The sequence below is a fragment of the Rhinichthys klamathensis genome, unplaced genomic scaffold, assembly GCF_029890125.1.
Source record: "Rhinichthys klamathensis goyatoka isolate OS25496 unplaced genomic scaffold, OSU_Roscu_1.1 h1tg000006l_1, whole genome shotgun sequence".
Classification (NCBI taxonomy): Eukaryota; Metazoa; Chordata; class Actinopteri; order Cypriniformes; family Leuciscidae; genus Rhinichthys; species Rhinichthys klamathensis.
The window spans coordinates 8,211,672-8,233,170 of NW_026606559.1; the positions used below are offsets into that span (position 1 = coordinate 8,211,672).

General features: G+C 40.3%; 1 protein-coding gene across 1 annotated transcript; it reads right to left on the reverse strand.

The window, feature by feature from the left end:
- Positions 1-149: 149 nt before the first annotated feature.
- On the reverse strand, positions 150-21,499 carry cyth2 (cytohesin 2). Its single transcript, XM_056258005.1, has 12 exons — positions 21,314-21,499; positions 19,079-19,229; positions 18,498-18,564; positions 17,676-17,794; positions 17,112-17,192; positions 16,559-16,671; positions 15,991-16,139; positions 13,435-13,546; positions 8,962-9,038; positions 8,199-8,270; positions 7,897-8,051; positions 150-544 (listed from the first exon to the last, which is right to left on the reverse strand). The coding sequence occupies exons 1-12, from the start codon at positions 21,378-21,380 to the stop codon at positions 457-459; spliced, it is 1,251 nt and encodes a 416-aa protein (XP_056113980.1). The 5' UTR covers positions 21,381-21,499; the 3' UTR covers positions 150-456.

Genomic DNA, 21,499 nt, shown 5'->3' on the forward strand with positions numbered 1-21,499 from the left:
GTTGGTCATCTACCCTGTATGTGTAAGAACTTCACAGTAAAATGCTGGAAATAGCAGGAATGGTGGACAGAAGCCACCGAATGTGAGAGCGCAGGAAGAAAAAGTGAACGTGATGAGGTGAGGATGGAGAATTATGCAGATTTATGTCTGAATGTTATGGAATGTCAGCGTAATATAGTGCGGGACTACGAACTAGAGTGATAGTGAATAACACTGTGTAGTGTACAAGTGTAGTAGAAGTTATAACATAAGAGATGGGTAATTGTGCAGTCCAGACCACCTAAATCCAAACCAAAGATGATGACGTTCAGGTGTACCCAACGACATCCACCTCTCCATAAAACCAGCATTATGGATTCTTCTGATGAGAGGACAAGAGCTACCTTAATGAAGTATCATTGGTTTCTCAGAGAATGGATGGAGTGTTTGGAAGGATGGAGGAGAAATGGAGGACTTCTAGGGTTGCTCCTCCTTCTTCTTTAGGGAAATGCGTTTCTTCCTGGCAGCAAGCATCTCGTAGAAGGGGTCGATGCTCACAGCAGATCTGGAACAGAAACAGAAGATCGGGTCATGTTCCATGCTCTTATTTGCAGAGTTGGCATAGATTTCCCATTTGACCCTATAATGCCTAGTTGTATTAGCCTGGTTAAAACCAGACCATTCTCAGTTGTAACTGAGTTATGGTCTGGCAAAGCGTCATAGACAAATCATTTCCAGAGGGGCGTCACCAACGGACGTCGCGGATAGACCTAAACCCAATCAGAGCGATGGAGGAGATGACGTATGCAGAGCGGCGGAGAAACATCTCCGAGTGTTGTTCTTTGCTCGGTTTTTAACAAAAAGGAAACGTTATTTCAAAGGCCTCTAAATGATAAAAAAAAAACAAAAAAAAACTTTTGCACACAATCTACAGCATGTCTTCTGTCGTCTGATTGAGATAGTTTATACTTTATAAAAATCAGTAAAGATTTTACACAGCACAAAGTAAATGTAAGAATAGCTTTTAAATTGTTAGTAGTATTTCAAGATGAACACTTACTGGACTGATTACTTGATTATCCATACATATTTTTTTATAAAAATCATATTAAATTGTGAGTATCAAATATGATCCATCCGGATTTTGAGGAACGTTTATTTGTTCATCTCTCAATCATCATTGTGTTGCATTGCATTCAATGTTTTAAAACTACAGAGCTTTGATCATAAAACTAAGTATTTAAAAATCATCTTACCATCAAGACATTATTGGGAGATATAGAGTGAAAACTGATATTTATATGATTTTATGTAAGTATCTGCTATATTGTTATAAAGATCTCATTGATTTACAGTACAAGCTATCAGAATTTCATCTAACCATAAAAATATCTGCATCTGCAACAAATTTCCCATTTTTGGGCCTGAGCTGTTTTTCCTCCTTTAATATGAGCTCCATATTTTCACTAAATCATACTACATGACCGATAAAAGCCTGACGCATTATGATACTCAGACATTATCAAATGTCAAATACTGTATATATATATATATATATATTTGACATTATCAAATGTCAAATATATATATATATATATATATATATATATATATTATATATATATGAAGAGTTTGGTTCCAAAACGCAATAAATCCATTTAGATTAATTTGAGTAAAAATGTGTTTTCTTTACCAAGAAAGTGGAAAGATGAAAACGTCTCGGGTTATGACTATAACCCTTGTTCCCTGAGAAGGGAACGAGACACTGCGTCGAGAATCGACACTTTGGGGACGCTCCCTAAGCGTGCGCCTCTGAAGTATGAATGAAACTATTCCAATCCTGATTGGTGTTGCGTCGTGACGTAACATGTGACGGCATACCCGGTAGTATAAAAGTGACGCTGTCACAACAACACACTAGCCTCGCGATGAAGCAAGACGCTCCAAGGCCTCAAGGGGCGTGGCAGAACGACGCAGTGTCTCGTTCCCTTCTCAGGGAACAAGGGTTATAGTCATAACCCGAGACCTTCCCTTTCGAGGGAACTCTACACTGCGTCGAGAATCGACACTTTGGGGAACGAGTGCCCACTAGGCCACGCACCGAATAGGCCTGTCCCGGAGTGAAACTGTTTAGGCACTCAGCAAGGACTGAGCACGTGTGTGCCAGGCGTACTAGGAAGGTGGAGACTGTGGAACCTAATAAAAGTATGTGGAGTAGCCCAACTGGCTGCCTCACTGATCTCCTGTAGAGGAACTCCTGAAAGAAGGGCCCTAGAAGAAGCCATGCTTCTAGTTGAGTGAGCCCTCACGGCTAAAGGTGAAGGCAAATTGCGCACCTTGTAAGCCTCAGTAATAGCCTGAACAATCCAATTACTAATAGTTTGCTTGGATGCCGGGAGCCCCTTCTTAGGTGACCCAAAACATACTAATAATTGGTCCGACCTTCTCCAAGAAGAGGACCCTCAAGGTACACGCTCAAAGCTCTGACGGGGCAGAGCAAATTAAGCTTCTCTTCTTCTGCCGACACATGAGGTGGAGGATGGAATGCCTGAAGAACTGTAGACCGAGCCGTATTCGATACTTTAGGCACGTAGCCCGGACTCGGGTGCAAAAAAGCTTTACTCTGCCAGGGGCAAACTCCAAGCAAGCTGGTGTACCAGGGCTTGGAGATCTCCCACCCTCTTAAGTGAGGTAATAGCTAAGAGAAAAAACATTTTCAGCGTTAAGTCCTTAGGCGAAGCCGACTGTAGAGGTTCGAAGGGGGCCAGGGACAACCCTTCCAGAACTATTGCCAGGTCCCAGGCAGGAACCCTGCACCTGGTTGCCAGTCTCATCCTCCAAGTACCACGGAGAAAACGAATGACCAACTGGTGCCTCCCCAGAGGCCCATCACTTAAAGGTGAGTGGAAAGCCGCAATGGCAGCCACGTACACCTTAAGCGTGGAAGGGGAGAGACCCGCAGAGAAACGATCTTGAAGGAACTCCAGAACTGAAGCCACCGGGCAGTTAACTGGGTCCAACTCATGTTCTCTACACCAAGTGAAAACACATTCCACTTGAGGCCATATAATCTCCTAGTAGATGGAGCCCTAGAGCTAAGTATGGTTTCAACTACTCCAGCTGATAGACCAGCATTTAGGTACTGAACCCCCTCAGAGGCCAGACCCACAGCTTTCACAGCTCTGGGTGAGGGTGGAAGATTGTGCCCTCCGCCTGGGACAACAGATCCCTCCTCAGAGGAATCTGCCATGGTGGAGCTATCAGGAGTGATATAATGTCTGAAAACCATACTCGGAGCGGCCACCTCGGGGCAACCAGAAGTAGACTGATGCCCTCTTGACGGACCATCTCCAGGACTCCCGGGAGCAGAGCGATCGGGGGAAGTGCGTACAGGCGAAGCCTCGGCCAGGCCTGTACCATGGCATCCAACCCCAGTGGGGCTGGATGTGTGAGGGAGAACCAAAGTGGACAGTGGGACGTCTCTCGAGACGCAAACAGATCCACTTCCAATGGTCCAAACCTCTCCCATACTGACTTCACCACATCGGGATGAAGTCTAAATTCCCCGGGCCTCAGCCCCTGCCTCGACAGGATGTCTGCTCCCTGATTCTGAACCCCCGGAATATACATTGCTCTGATAGAGAGTATTTTCCCCTGGGACCAAAGAATAATCTGATGCGCCAGTCTGCACAGAGGGCGCGATCTGAGTCCCCCTTGTCGGTTCAGATAAGCTACCACAGACGTATTGTCTGATCGTACTAAGACATGGTAACCATTGATGTCTGGGAGGAAGCTCCTCAAAGCCCTGAACACAGCCATCATCTCTAGACAGTTTATGTGCCAAGAATGATGATGGTCCTGCCACAGACCCCTGGCAAAGCGGCCGTCCATGACCGCACCCCAACCAGCGAGGGAGGCGACTGTCAAACGGTTTTCCGGCGACATGACGCTCCCAGCACTGGCCTGTGGGATAGGAACCAAGGTTTCTTCCAAATTACCAGAGAACGAAGGCATCTGCGCGTAACTCTGACTATACGGAACAGATTCCCCTTGAGGGAAAAAACCCTTGGCTCTCAGCCACCACTGAAGGGGGCCTCATGTGTAGAAGGCCCAAATGTATAATGTTGGATGCCGCTATCATAAGGCCCAGCAGTCTTTGAAACTGCTTTACAGTGATGGTCTGGCCTAGCTTTATCCCGGACACCACGGCCTGGATGGATTCGATACGAGCGGGAGACATACGTGCCCACATTGTAATCGAATTCCATTTCATGCCCAGAAGAGCAGTCTTCTGAGCTGGGTCCAACACATTTTTCTTAGTGTTGAGTCTCAACCCCCGATTCTAATTCTGGCCAAGGACGACATCTCAATGCCGAACTGCCATTCCTCGAGACTGGGCCAATAAGAGCCAGTCGTCGAAGTAATTCAGTATACGGATGCCCTGAAGCCTCAGTGGAGCCAGAGTCGCATCCATAAACCTACACATGAACATGCGGGGAGAGAGTGCTAGGCCGAACGGAAGAACCCCGATCTAAGAGAACCAGCCTCTCGAGACTGGCCTCTGGTGGTTTCCGAGCACCCTTCTCGACTGCCTGAAGCGGAAGACCGGCAGGCTGTAGTCGATACGGCTTTCGTAACCGTAACTGATGCTCGTTTTTTATTTTTCGAGGAAAAACGAAGCATAGTGCGTTCGCTGGAAAATGATGCGGCCCGAAGCGTCATAGACGGCGGGCAATACACATTGTTTCCGGGCCCCGCTGCAAGAACCACATCCGATCCAGCCTCTCGAGACTGGTCTCTGGTGGTTTCCGAGCACCCTTCTCAACTGCCTGAAGCGGAAGACCGGCAGGCTGTAGTCGATACGGTTTTCGTGACCATAACTGATGCTCGTCTTTTATTTTTCGAGGACAGACGACGCAGAATGCGTTCCCTGGAAAATGATGCGGCCCGAAGCGTCATAGACGGCGGGCAATACACATCGTTTCCGGGCCCCGCTGCAAGAACAACATCGGTTGCCCTGCAACTGAGTGGACAGCCCCAACATTTAGATCTACCATGCCAAACCAGTCCTCGGATCTGATTTGGTTTCCGATAATGGAAATTGTAAGCATTTTGAACCTGGATCTCCTCAAAGAACAAGTCAATAGCCTTAGATCTAAAATTGGCCTCAGTCCAACATCCTCCTTTGGAACTAAAAAGTACCGGCTGTAACACCTGGACTTTCTATCTGGTAGGGGAACACTCTCTATGGCCCCTTAACTCCAGTAAAGTCTGTACCTCTTGTTCCATAACCCGAGCCTGTTCTGGAACCCCTGCGGTCGGTACGACCCCAACAAAGCTGGGAGGTCGGTAAACGAACTGCAGTCCGTACCCATATTTGAAAATATTCAGGACCCATATAGATAATTGGAAGGCGTTGCCATTCTACAAAATTTACTAAGGGAACCAGCCCCTTGGGACCGGCCTCGGGTGTTTCTCGAGCACTATTCTCGACTTCCTGAAGCAGATGACCGGCAGGAAAAAGTCTAGAAAAATTTTGTGACCATAGTCGGTGCCCGGTTGCAAGCTCTTGGGGTGAACGCCACGGTGTGCGTTCGCTGGAAATCGAGGTAGCCCGAAACGTTCAAAAACGGCGGGACAACATATATAGTTTTATATATATATATATATATATTTATTTATATATATATATATATATATATATATATATATATTTTTTATTTATTTATAAACCTGTCGACGATTGAAGTTACAGCGTCGGAGAACAGGCCAGAAGGTGATAGCGGAGCGTTCAGCAGAAAATATTTGTCTTCCCTTTTTTATACCAGACAAATTAAGCCACTGATGTCTCTCAACCATCATAACTGCTACAATAAGCTATGGTACGTTTAGTGCCATTATACGCCTGTAAAATCGTCTTAGAGTACAGGAACGTACCAGCCTGACCAACCGCCATCTCACACCCACCTCTTCAAATAATCATTTAGTGAATGTGATCAGATTTGAAAAAGAGTGGGGTTTTTCCCAGGAGAGTTCCTATCTCTTTATTTGTAAGATTGGGGAAAAACAGTTAGCCCAGCGCTGAGGTTGTGACCTGTGCTGCAGGAAACGCTCATCAAGCTTGCTTTCACTTGCGTTCCTTGCTCATCATGTGGCCAGCTAATGTTAAGTCTGGCCACAGCACGAGTCACAACCTCTACCAGCTCCTCATAGCTTTGGCCGTGAACTGACGCGCCCAAATCACGGTCATCCGCATCAATACTGAGCACATCCACTTCCTCAGAAGCAGAGAGCTCAAGCATTGGGACCTGATCGTGGGCAGGAGAAGCCGCGATGCGGGCTCCTGTACCACTCTCAGGGGCTACGGGATCCTCAGATGAAGAATGAGAAAGTGCCGCAGCAGTCCCATTCTCATCTGTAAGATCCCGCTGCGAACCCCGCGATCTCAATCGTCGCGCCGCCTCAACGGACGCGGGACCAGAACCGTGGGGAACGCGAGCCTGACCGTGCTCATCAAAGCACGCCAGCCGGGAGCGCAGCACTCTAATAGGAAGTGCTTCACAGTCTGCACAAACAGCTCCCTCAAGAGCTGCTTGTGCATGCTGCGCTCCCAAACAATTCACACACAAAGCATGCGTGTCCCCACCCGTAATAAAACGAGGGCAAGGATGCACACATCTTTTAAATTGTTCGCTGGCCATTCTGATCAACTGATTGACAAACAACACCAAATAAGACAGACAGTTTCAACACAGAGCGCTTGCTGAAGAGCGAAAGCTAGTGTGTGTTGTGACAGCGTCACTTTTATACTTCCGGGTATGCCGTCACATGTTACGTCACGACGCAACACCAATCAGGATTGGAATAGTTTCATTCATACTTCAGAGGCGCACGCTTAGGGAGCGTCCCCAAAGTGTCGATTCTCGACGCAGTGTAGAGTTTCCTCGAAAGGGAACCACTATTTTCTGTTTCAAACTTTCACATAGCATTTGTAGGTCATAATAACTGAAAATCAAAACCTGGATTAATTTTTTTTTTTAAAGATTTATTATAAAAACGGATTATTTTTCCCCCAAAATGCAATAAATCCATAAAAAAAATTTCAAAATGCAATTAATCCATTGAATCAATATAAAAGGTTTTTTTTTCATATTGAAACTGTTGAAAATACACAACAACGTAAGTTTATTAGTATAATATTTTTAGTAAGTTTTCACAGACAAAAACACGTACTTTCAAAGATTCACATATTATAGTATCAATTTTATATGACTTGTTTAAGCCTATAAGATTTTTTTAAAGATTTTTATTCAACCCATAACCCTGTTGAGCAAGGTCACCACAAGCTATTGATAGGTAAAGGAATAGCTATAGCTCACAGTGACCTTGCTCAACAGGGCTATGGGTTGAATAATGCCAGAGTTATGCTTCAAGTTTTACTGATTTTTGCAGTAACTAATTTTTTTTAAAAATGGCGTTTATCGCGTTTTGGAACCAAACTCTTCATATATATATATATTTTTTTTAGATCTTGTCTAAAGGTTCAATAAACTGTTCCATTAAAAAAAAAAGAAGAAAAGATTTTTCTGACTATTGTTATATGTAAGACAGGCTAAACATGTTGGGGAGGGACATATTGGAAGGCTTAGGAGCGCAAAATTTACATTTCAAATATTTGTATCTGTTATTTTTGTGCCCTGAGGAGTATACTAGCATATACCCTGCTATTCCCATCAGGAAATGCAAATATACTTCAGATAAGTACGCAAATATTTGTCAGAGGCTGCACTGGCATCAGAGTGAATATTTTTACAGCATTTGAGCCCCTTTGTCAGGTCGTTCTTTACTCTTTCGAATGCCTTGCCCTCTGAGATCTTCAGAAACCCCTCGAGCATCTTCATTCAGCGGTTTACTCACTTGATGCTGTGTATCCATTCGTCCTTTTCCTCTGGGGTGGGAGCTGAGATCCGGTACACCATGTGGTTTCCCTCCACCACACGTCCATCAGCCTCGGTCTTACACGCTTTAATCAGCTGCCCGCGGTTATTAGGGATGTACAGCTCAAAACAGTTCTGCACACAAAAAACAACACCATGAACAAACAGCACACAAACCCTGTTCGATATACTGCCCAGCCCTAATGGTAAATAAAAGAATCTATAGTCGATATGAAAATGATCATTGAAATTGTTCTATTTGATTAGGTGCATTCGGCTTACTGGCTTTCTGGGATCTTCGACCTCTCGAATGCTCAGGTTCTCCAATGGTATGATGCCTCTGGGCTCCTTGTCCTAAACACACACAAACACTCAGTAAATCAGTCAGAACGTCCCATCAGGGGTCAATTCAGTCCCGTGGAGTACACACAACCATTCATAGGTTTGAGGTCACTAAGTCTCTCATGCTCACCAAGACCAAAATACAGTAAAAACACTGAACTATTATTACAATTTAAAATAACTGCTTTCTATGTGAATATATTTTAAAAGTGTAATTTATTCCTGTGATCAAAGCTGAATTTTCAGCATCATTACTCCAGTCTTCAGTGTCACATGATCCTTCAGAAATCACTCTAATATGATGATTTGCTGCTCAAGAAACATTTCTTCTTATTATTATACTGCTTCATATTTTTGTGGAAACTGATAAATTTTTCAAGATTCTTTGATAAATAGTTCAAAATGTTATTTATTAGAAATATATATCGTTTGTAACAAATGTCTTTACTATCACTTTTGATCAATTCAGTACAAACAATTATTACATGGCTCTCTAGAATATTTGATTCTGATTGGTCCACCGCAGCATTCTCTGGTCAAATAATTTTGTACAATGAACTATAATTGACTGCTGGCCAATTCATTATCCTGCTTAATAAATGGCTATCAGTATTTTCAGTATCAGTATCAAAAGTATTTTATACAAAAGTATTACAAAGAGCTGTGTAATAAAATGAAATATTGCTATTTTTGATTGACTTACTGTTGTGTACTCAAAGTAATAGAGGCAGTTATCTGTCAGAATGAACCATCGTCTCTTCCATGTTTTCACACGACCTCCTGAGAATGATAATTACACTGGATTAGAGATGTAAGACAGGCTTTTTAAACATCAAATTTCCTCTGTCAGCCTGCAAATGAAACTGCACAGACACAGCAAGAAATCTCTACACACATAATATTATTAGTAGAGTGAAAACCTTGAAAAACCCAACTAAATTCCTACTAAACTAACTTTACAAGATTTTTTTTTTTACATTTTCTGCAGATTGGTATTGATGTTTGCTAGTGCAAAAATCTTTACCAAGATGCCAGTGTATTAGGAGTGGTTGCTTGAGTACAATGACACTTCTTTTGTGTTTTGGTTGGTTGCTAAGTGGTTGTGTAGAGGTAAAAGTCAAAAGAGCTCACAGCCTCAAACCTCTATGAGAATATACACTATATTCTATATGGAGTTTTGGGACACCTGACCATTACACCAACAGGGACTATAATGACACTCCATTCTAAACTCTAAAAGGAGTTGGTCCTCCCTTTGCAGTTATAACAGTTTCCACTCTTCTGGGAAGGCTTTCCAGAAGATTTGAGAGTGTTTCTGTGGGAATTTTTTGCCCATTCATCCAGTAGGGCATGTGTGAGGTCAGGCACTGATGTTGGACGAGAAGGCCCGGCTTACAATCTCCATTCCAGTTCACCCCAACGGTGTTCGATTGGGTTGAGGTCAGGACTCTGTGAGGCCCAGTCAAGTTCCTCCACACCAAACTCATCCAACCATGCCTTTATGAACATTGCTTTGTGCACTGGGGCACAGTCATGCTGGAATAGCAAAGTTGGAAGCATAGCATTGTCTAAAATGCCTCGGTATGAAGCATTATGTTTTCCCTTCACTGGAAGTAAGTGGAGTAACCCAACCACTGAAAAACAGCCTCATACCATTATCCCTCCTCCACCAAACATTGAAGTCAGGCAGGCATCCGCCAAACCCAGACTTGCCCATCATACTTCCAAACAGAGAAGTGTGATTCATCACTCCAGAGAATATGTTTCCAGACTCTAGATGCGGTGTGCTTTACACAACTGCATCCGACACTTGGGATTGTACTTGGTAATGTGAGGCTTGCATGCAGATTCTCGGCCATGGAAACTCATTCCATGAAGCTCCCGCCGCACAGTATTTGTGCTGATATTAATGGATGTTTCAGCTATGGAATCAGCAGAGTGTTGACGAATTTTACACACCATGAGCCTCAGCACTCAGTAACATAACATGGTCTTCCACTTCGTGGCTGAGTTGCTGTTGTTCCTAAACACTTCCACTTTCCAAAAATACTACTTATAGTTGACCCGACCGTGGAATATCTAGCAGGGATGACATTCCATGAACGGACTAATTGCAAAGGTGCCATCCTATCACAGTACCACGCTTGAATTCACTGACCTCTTCAGAAAGACATTTTTCCCACAAATGATTGTAAATGCAGACTGTGTGGCTGGGTGCTTAATTTTATACACCTGTGGCAATGGGTCTGATTGAAGCACCTCAATTCAGTAATTAAAAGTGTGTCCCAAAACATTTGTCCATATAGTGTATGTAAGAGGTAGGTCACTTTTCAGGTCTATGAGGGTTTTTCCCCCTCATTTAATGGTCTGTTCATTAGTGATAGTCTAAAGGCTCGTACACACCGGGACGAATATCGGCGCGCGTTATTCGCCAGCGTTTTTCAACGCGTTTTTTTGTGTTCACACCCAAGCGATTTTCGCTGACGATGAGCCGAGTGGACATGCAAATTCATTCCCTGACATTAGATGGCGCCCATTTGCTCTGCAATACCACTCCATAACATTCTCTTTTATCAAGATTTTTGTAGTCGCTGTCGCGTTTGTCATATAGTTCTTTATGTTCCGACAGCAACGAGACCAGCGGCTCTACATTCATCTTGCCTTACATCTTCCTCGTCTCATTTCTCCTCGGCAGTGTAGACGCTACTTGGCGTCTATCTTCTTCGCCGTTACGTATGTGTGCTCGGCAAGACCGTTTTGTGTTTGAGCGCCCCCAAGTTGTGTTTTACTGTAACTTCAGAAACTCCAGACACGTGAGTAAAAGCGCCGATCTCATTGGTTGGAAAGTTTTTGACGCGGCGCGTCAAACCAAAAAAACGAACCTGAGGCAGTTTTAAAAAAATTACGTTTTTCGCGTCGGTGTGCACACTCACATTGGCGCCCTTTGTTTAGTCACGAGGCATTAAATGTCGGCGAATATCGCGCACGAAATTCGTCCCGGTGTGAACAGGCTAAGCTTTTTGAAACTTCGAATCAGCAAAACCATTTGCTTTGCAAAATAATTCAGTTTTGAATCGCCCACAAGCTGATGACTCCTGCTGGTCAGAATTGTGTAAATGCAACGTCAACACAACCCAAACATGCATGCACTTTTTACAAACCAACTGCAAATGTTCTATTGAAAGTAATCCATTAAATGCAATTACCAATTCATCTAATACCAAGAAATATATAATGTTATTTTATGAATTTGTAGGGCTTGTTTTGTATGTTTTATGGAGAGCTTGGTTAATCAATAAGAAACTACAACTCTTCCTTTTTTTATTATAAACTATGCCATTGAAACTTTCTACAAAATTATAACAGACTGATCAGAGATGAGGTAAAAACTATAGACACTGGTTCATGGTTCTCAGAGATCGACCCTAGTGGCGAACCATTGGAATTTCGTACAATTCCTTGTTTACTGAAATCACGTCACTTTGCCAGTTTGATACATGCTCCGAATCACTGGTTTGAAACAAGTGATTCGCAATGTTTCGAAGCTTCATGAAGCAGTGCTTCGAAAGTACCCATCACTACTGGCGCCAGTTGCATAAACTTGGCCAAATTAGTTCTTAAAGGGGTCATATAATGGTACATGCACTTTTACAAGTTGATTGTACTGAAATGTGTGTTGGCAGTGCCTGTACACAACCATCATATAATAATAAAAAAACATCTAGTGGTTTGTTTTAATCTCCTTATATGTTTTCCCCTGCCTCAAATCAAGCCGTTCGACCGTGTGACGTCACACGCTCGGAAGCCCCTCCCACGATTGTTGATTGACAGCAGCGTTTCAACACAGACCCGCCCTCGCTCGTGAGCCAGCTGTGAATCATAGTCTGCGCGGACCGGTGCGCTCATTGTTGATATGCTGGAGCACTGTCAGCAGTCATTTTAATGTTCCTAAATCCGAACCGCTGAAGACGCAGTGGCTGAGTTTGTTTTCGAAGGGAATATTCCCCACGAGCAACGTCAATGTTTTCATGTTTGCGCGAATCATTTCTCACCAGACTGCTTTATAAAGGAGGGTCAGTATGAGCTGGATTTGCTAAGAAGCTGCTCATGAAAAAAGGATCGGTACCAGATATTCGTGTTCCTGCTGAACGTCTAGAACAACTGAAGTGAGTGTAACGTTTTATTAAACTTTATATTAATATTTATATTAATCTTTGCAAATGGCTAGCTGCACGCTTCACAATGAATGAGTCTCAGGTTTACACTCAGGGTACATTACGGCATGTTTTCTATGTATGATGTTCTCAATATAATTCATAATCCCAAGTTTATTTATACTGAACAACGCGTTATGGTTATTGTGTTATTGTGTTACAAACGGTGTACGCACAGAACAGAGAGGCGGAGTCAGCAAAGCTCATTATCATTTAAAGTCATATGCACTGAAACGGCGTGCTGAAAACAGAGCTGTTTTTGACCAAGTAAAATAAGTGTTTTCTTACAATACTAATGAGAATTTGTAATTAAAGTATATTACAAACTTTTAATTTAGACCCTAAAGAATCATATTAGCTTGTACAAAAATGGCATTATATGACCCCTTTAAGACACAGTCTTAACATAGTGGCTAACTAGAAATTAGTCAAGAGGTAATCAGTCTTACTTTTCTGATTCAAATTAGAGGAATCAGTCATGTCTGAAGCACAATCACTACAATAATGATAATGCTTCGCAAACATCACTAATAAGATCATTGTGTCCTAATCTAAGTGGTCCTTCTAGTAAGGCTGTACGTACCTCCTGAAGGGTGAACAGCCCCAGCAGAGAAATCACAGGTCAAGCAGAGCAGGAGCCAGAAGAGATCGGAAAAAGGGAACGGGGAGGACGGATCACAGGAAACAGAAAGACAGAGGAGAGGGAGACACAGGGAGAGGGAAACAGATTCAAAAGCTTTTAGTGCTTGAGAGATCACAGAGCTCGCCATGCAGATTTGCAGAAAGAAAGTAAATCTTCGAAATTAGAAGTGATGTTTCGCTTGGGTTTTTTTTTAAGGAGAAAAAAAAAAGTGCAAAGCGCTGCCAATGAAATAGAATATCATGCAATGGCAATGATAGAGACCCTTCCAACGACTGTGGTTAAACAGAAAGTCTCCTGGCGCACATCAGGAGGGACTCACCTAGCTTGAGGAGCCAGCCTTCTCTGTCAGGGTTGAAGAAAGTGTGGGTCAGGTCATTCCCATCATCCTCTGGGATCTTAAAAGGCTCGTTCTTAATGCTGTCATACAGATTCTGAAGAGGACACTCACTTTGTTTATAAAAGCATTCAATGTGAATAGTTATTATTAAAAAAGCCTTGAGACACTCAACAATTTGGAGCAGCATAGAGACCGGAAGTAGAGCCCTACGAAATGGTTGATTAAAAATGTAGTAATTTTTAGTAATAAAAAAGCAGGACTAATTTATTGAGCTCGTGAAACCTACATAATTTAACAATTTATTAAAAGATTATAAAACATAACATTCTTAGGGCCCTATGAAATCCATTTTATTTCCATCCCCAAATTCTGTTTTATTATTTCTAATTTATTTCTATTTTTCCATTTTAACTTTTTTATGGCTTGATTCAATTTTAATAAATCAAAAAGCATGTCTAAACAATTGAATAAATAAAACTTTAACACTTAATACAATTTTTACAATAATGTGCCCCACTGTTTTTTGTATCAAAACAGTGGTAATCAAATGAAAGCATAAAGCATTAATGAATCTTTTAAAAAGTAATCAATAGAAAATGAACAATTGCTTTAATTTTTTTGACAAATAAAAAGCTGCACAAAAGAGGCTTACTGTTAAAATTGTGTGATATTCCATACTATAAAGTTTTAATTTTGTAATTTAATTATTATTACTTTGAGAAGTACATTCACACAGTGTCACACAGAGACCCATAGAACATGCGGAATTCAATAGCAGTCTTTTTGCAATTTTATATTCACACACTTATCCATATCAAGATTTGAATAACTGTACCGCCTTTCTTATGCAATTAGTCAAAAAGCCAACAATATTTGTAAAATAAAATACTAGGCTTATTTGACAACTACATTAGAAAGCAAGCTAAGAGAAGAGAAGAGAAATGCAGAGAAGACTTTTGATTTATTAATCTAATTCGTCAAATTCCGTGACATTTTGTGTTACTTCTATTAAATTCTATTTTTATGACTGGATTCCATAGGGCCCTGCTGAAGTCATTCATTTTCTTTATTTTATAGCAAAAAAACATAGCCTTTTAAAATCAATAATGTTGATGTATTTGTGTAACAGCATTTTTATTACAATATACTAATCAGCCAAGACAGGGCTTGACGCTTACCTTTTCCCCAAGGAGCACATGTGCGCATTTATAAACTTTAGGGGTGCAACTAACTATTTCTCCATTATATATATATATATATAAAAAACACACTGTAACAAATCGCCATACTAGTGTTATTTTAGCATCACTGAGATACTATATAGTTTGTTAATATTTTGAATTCAATTTAATTCTGCTTTCATTTTAATTTTAGTTAAGTTTTTTTTTTAAATCTTTTTAAATGTCTGTATAGTTTTTTATAAATCTTTATCTCAGTTTTAGTTTGGTAAATCAGGTTATGCTAATGAAACTAAACTTTTTTTATACATTTTATTTGATGTCAGTTAACATTTATTTATTTCAAGTAAAGAGATTGTTTTATAGTTTCTGTTAACTATATTAACACTGATACTAGTAAAAATATATATATTTAATAACATGCCTCAAATTTCCTGTGACAGGGCATCACAGACAAAAGCTAAAATAGTTTACTTTAAATTAAATGAAAATTAAATGAAATTACATACAGTTTGTGTAACCAAATAATAACTGGGTGGAAATTGGACACACTGCGAGACTTATTTATAAACGAGCCCAAAACAGACAGCGACTCTTATTTTGAAATGTCTATGCTTTATAATTGCAGGATGCTCATTCAAATTCAGATGAGGGAGATAAAATATGCATTCTTAAAACCGTATATACAACATGTTACTACCGGTGCGTTTACATGCACCCTTATAATGCGATTATAATGGGATTTTGGCAATATTGCGAATAAACCTCATGGTGCACCAATAATGTGATTATTTCTTATAATCAGAGTAAGGTCTTAATCACAGTACGATGTTTACATGATATGAGCAGAACTCTGCACTCCAGTTTACATGCAATTTTTTAATTATTCTGATTATTCGCTAATAAGTATGATTATACCACACTCAGATAGAAATACAGTATGCATGTTACTGGCCATTGTTTTAATCTACTCACATTAATTAATTCAAAATACATTTTTATGGACGTTCTGGATATTATTCGGCACGCTAATGAACATCGCAATAGCTGCCGTCACGTTCTTCACACCGTCTGGATGAAGATGCGGAGCAGAGACAGAGTTTAGTGATTTGAAGAGAAAACTTCAGAATAATGTCACGGAGTTCATTCACGAAGTTGTGTGAACACACATGTGCGTGTACGTCCGTGCACATGCGCACTTTGGTCAGAGCGGGAATAATGTGATTTAAGATGTTTACATGCTTTTTTATTCGCACACGTGCTCCAAACTACATTTTACAGCTCACACACATCTATTTTTAGTCGCAAACGCCAGTGAAACTGTCGCACTGTCGAGACATAATGACACGTTCACACTCACTCTGAGCAGATCCTCTGGTAAATCTCCCCCGTCATTGATGCCTCTGTTCATGCTGATGAATCGCTCCACTGTGGGCTTGTCCCGCACGTTGGGGTTGTGCAGACTAGTGTTCAACATGATGATGGAAAACGACAGCACGTAACAGGTGTCTGCGGGGACAAGACAGAGTTTAAGGACTGAGAGATGGAATGGTGTTCTTGATTCTCAGCATTTCAATGTTTTTCACCGCAAGACGAAGAAGTTTGTTTGTTCGGGTTCGGTGTCTCTCTGACCAATCAGTGATCTGCAGTGTTTACACGTCACATTTCAGTATCGGTTCGGCTCGCTTGGAACCTCAACAGAGGTGGTACTGGTACTATTTAAGTAAGCCGTACCCATGCAGAGGAAAAGCGCCATAACCAGACACACTTACTCAATTATGACTATTCTGAGAATCTTAGAATCAAAATGATGAAATAACACAAATGTGACCTATTATATGTTGTGATCAAAAGCATGTGGAACAGCTAGTGTACATATTGATGAAAGCCTCAGGAGCTGTGTGTGTGTGTGTGTGTGTGTGTGTGACCTGTGCTCTGGAAGACTCCAGGATTGCAGTGACAGTATCTCTGTGCAAAGGCCTCCATCATCCTGTCGATTTTCTGAGCCTCGCCTGGCAAGCGGAAACTCCACAGAAACTGCCTGCGTTGAGCAGAAACACACAGATGCACCATGAAAACAAGCACAACACAATAACATATGAACATACGAAACTGTTTTGCACACAAAAAGCCCCAATACAAAATGAACAAGATGTTCCTAGACTAGTCAGGGTTATTTTCGTTAACTAAAAATGTTCATTGAAATAAAGCTGAAATTAAATTAAATGTAAATATTAGTTAGATTATTATTAGAAATGCTGTCTTGGCAATAAACTGAAATGAGTTTAAGTGTAGTTAAGTACTAAAATTATTAACTGGAAATAAAACTAACTGAAATAAGAATAAATTAAACCTAAAAAGCTAAAACAAATGGGGGGAAAACAAATGACAAAAGCACAATGAAACTACTGAAAAAAAAAAGGAAAAAAAAAGATAATTCAATATATTAATAACACAAACAAACAAAAGTTGCTGATTTACCGAAGTGCTTGTACCAAGTTCAGATCTGTGAATTCGTGAAGATCAACAAAAGCCTGCAATACTTTAATATTGAAGTCATCTCTGAAAGAGAGAGAGAGAGAGAGAGAGAGAAATGTACATACAACATTAACAAAATCTCTGATCTATTATATATTATTATAAATCTATCATAATAATATTGTTATTATATGATCTATTATAATGATATTATAAATCAGTAGTTTAAATATGCTTGTTGCTTTAGCTGTTAGAGACCGTTTGCCAAGTTAAACGCTTAGTTCCCGCACAAATGAAAATGACTGCATGATTTACTCACCCTCAAGCCATCCTAGGTGTATATGAATGCATGAGTAAATCATGGGGTAATTTTCATTTTTGCGTGAACTATCCCTATAAATCCTCTCAGAAAAGTTTCTTTAAATTCATCTCAAATGCCCGTCTGCTTTGAAATTGATTTGAAACAAAAATTAAATGTTGCTTATATGGTATTGCACTTCTTTTTCTTAGTCACAAATTAAAAAATTAAAAAAATCACAGATATAATGCAGTTGAAGTGCAAAATACCTTTCACCCAAATAGTCTCCTATTGCAGTTTTATTGAGTCCTTCTCCTTTGTACAGAAACTGAGCAATGTCCTCTGAAGTGTGTCTGAGAAGCTCATTCTCCACTAGGAATACAATGCCCTGTGAAAGAGGAACATATGTAGAAAATGAAGAAAAGATTCAAATGTAACAAAATGTTTAAAATCTCCCACATTGTCCAGCCACGAAATGTCCTTAAAATATTTTATCAATATATTTACGTTTCAGAAAAACCTATACAGTATGTGTTTTCACAAAATGCTAAGTCATCTTTTAAACATATATTTAAACGAAATTAATACTTTTATTTAGCAAGGACGTATTAAATTGGTCACAAGAGACAGTAAAGACTTCCAATTTCTATTTCAAATAAATGCTGTTCTTTTCATTAAAAAAAAATCCAGATTTTTTTTGTTTTGCAGTTTCCACAAAAATATGAAGCACCACAAAGTTTTCAACATTGATAATAATCAGAAATGTTTCTTGCGCAGCAAATCATCATATTAGAATGATTTCGGAAGGATCATGTGACACTGAAGCCTGGAGTAATTAAGCTTATTTTAAATAGATTTAAATGAAAAACAGTTCTTATAAAGTGTAACAATATTTCATTATATCACTGTACCTCTGATCAGATATATAAATGCAGTCTTTTGTAAGCATAAGAGATTCTTTCAAAGAATTTTAACGACCATATAAAAAAATGTGACTGTGCTGGAAAACAGTGGCAACATGAAACACCTTTTCTTCTTTCTGTTATCTTGAACTGAATTACTTTTTTAACTTCACTTTTAGGATGGCTTACCTTTTTCGGGTCCATGTTGAATTTTTTTCTGCCCATGGCCACATGTCGACTCTTCTGTAATGTTTTACTATAAAATAAAAGACAGACAGGAGATCAATATTGTTTTCAGGTGTGAAATACAACACCTTACTTTACAGTGTTCAATGAACCTGAACACACAGCATGAAGAGAGTTCAAGTTCATGTCAATGACTGCACTGTTCACACAGAGATAATGTGTGTGTGTGTGTATTTATTGAGTGTTATCTATCAGAGAAGGCAAATTAGAGAGAACAAAAATATATACCAACCATTTTCGCATGAAATCCCAACAATATATCAGGAATAAACCTGAGACTAAACCTGCATCTTTTTCAGCAACACTTGATCCATAAATACTAACAAATTCTCTTCTATTCTATTATATATCTATTTATAAAAAAAAATACAAGTACTGCGTTAGATTAAACTGGGAAGGGTCATAGGCTAGCACTTGCATATTGATGTCCTATTGTTAGTTTAACCGCTTCTATTGTTCTCATTTGTAAGTCGCTTTGGATAAAAGCGTCTGCTAATTATGAATAAATGTAAATGTCAACTAACCTGCCCTCGGTGCTGGTCTCCAGCCCCTCCACCTCTATAATGGCTTCTCTCAGCTCCTCTTTCAGTCTCTGGATCTCGAGAATCAGCGCTCCTTTCCTGCGCCGGATCTCCTCCAGCTCGGAGCGCTCCTCTGGGCTCAGGTCCGCTGGGACTGCGAAGAGAAAGAAAGAAATGAGGTCACCGGGACTTGGATAGGAAAGGAACTGAAAAGACCGTTCACTCCACCCAGGCCTAGTCTTTAACACGAACCCCCCGTTTGCTGACTGGCCTGTGTCTAATATCATTCACTTTATGAAGCGAGATGGAAACGTGATGGGGATTCGGGACACATGCGCAAGTTTACGTTCAGATTCTCTGTGGACTGACAGACGACTCTTGCGACACCGGTGGGTGTTTGGAAGCTTTAGAGAGAGCAAGCCAGGACAAAACTGAGCCAGACACGCAGAAGCTCAGAAAGCAACGCCTGCAGGCAGAGACACATACTCTGGTGCTCTGAGGAACACATTTGCACAATCTTCAGCTCAAAACCCTCAAATGAATCACTTAAAAACTCACTATTAGCTTCTGCTTCACAATAGGGTCTAAATGCTTCTATTTTAATACATTTTCCCATTACAAAACTGACTTTATCAGCATGACAATTTGATGTTAGATTTTATTTTGTAAATCCAAAATTATGAACCCCATCAGACCTTTCACCCCCCAAAAAAGAATAATTTTCTAAAACCTGCCATTTGTACCTATATTCTTTTTTTTTTTTCGTTCGCAAATCCTAAATTTGTACATGGATACATAAAAAAAAATTCCGATAAAAAAAAAAAAAGAAAGTTGATTCTGAGAAGGTCTCAATATTTGGGGGGTGTCTCTCAGCAGGACTGGATCTACATGAAGTGAAGCTGATGATCATGTTCTCCAGCATGATCTGAGATGATCTAAGAGCATCTTGAGCTTCAACAGAAGAGCATCTGACTGACTGCAAAGAGTCACATGACCGTGACCGTCTCCATACCGGCGTGATGACTCCGATCTTCACCCAGAAGGAACTGGATTAAATATTATGAATGTTCAGATTCCAATCTGACTTCTGAGCTGTAATGCTGCCTGAATCATAATCATACACTGTTCGGTCATAGGCCCCCCGCCTGAGCCTGGTTTCTCCCAAGGTTTTTTTCTTCTTCTCCATTCTGTCACTGATGGTGTTTGGGTTCCTTGCCACTGTTGCCTATGGCTTGCTTAGTCGGGGACATTTAATATTCATCAATATTATTGATCTGCCTGCATTGACACCATTATATGAGAACTGAACTCAGCTGGACAATGACCTCACTGTTTTTTGTCCAGAGCGGCTAAATTAACTAAATTAAGAACTAGTAATGATTTCTACAATGGAAATTAATCACCACTGAACTTAAACTGGACAATGACTTTCTTCTAAAGTTGCTGTACAGCCAAAACAATCATTTTTGCATTATTTTGCTGTTATCACTGTAAAGCTGCTTTGAAACAATCTGTATTGTAAAAGCGCTATATAAATTTAGATGACTTGTCTTGACATCTATCTACTTACTAAAACAAATATCACTTTTGGCCACTACTGTACATCTGGTTAGTTACAAATAATTTATGGCTTCATCATAAGGTTTCTTTGTTGTTTAAATCCTAGGTTTTCAATGTGGTCTCAGACTTTTATGTCTAACCAGCCCATCTTCCAGTGAAGAATTAAATGTGCAACAGACTGATGATGATGACAAGCATTTCACTCTGTGTGCCTATATTAAGTTCATAATTAAATTTTTTAATTATGACAAATCTGTGTGTGCTTAAGAATTTCTCCTTAAAACCAACAGAAACACTGTTAAAAATCCAATAACGCCACCCAAAAGATGTATGATGATGACCAGCTGATGAACTATGACATCATGTCGGCACGACACTTATGAAATACACAGAGTTGACATGAAATTATTCAGCCTCTGATAAAAGCAAAGAGACACGATACAGATGTAAACAACTGAAGGAGGCCGAACATGAATGGATCCAGAACAGTGACTGGAGATGGGCAGATTAATGATGTACTAAAGCTGGAGAGATGCTAGATGTGACAACAAAATAATGACATTTGGTTTAAACCCTTTAAAATAGCAAAAACATCCTTCTACATGAAGCATTTCCCAAGCTCATATACAACAGTACGTGATGCGGCACTAAACACAACGCTAAACCAGCTTTACTTACTGTAGTCCAGGTCATCCATTTTGGGGGCTTTGCTTTTAGGCATATATGTGTCGGAATCGAATGTCATTCAATAACCGAGAGATAAGGATATATAAAAATATACCCCACAAACGAAAATGAAATAAATAAATAACTAGGCGGAGGACCGATCGGGCTCAGACAAAGGAGGAGTTGAGAACGGAAGTT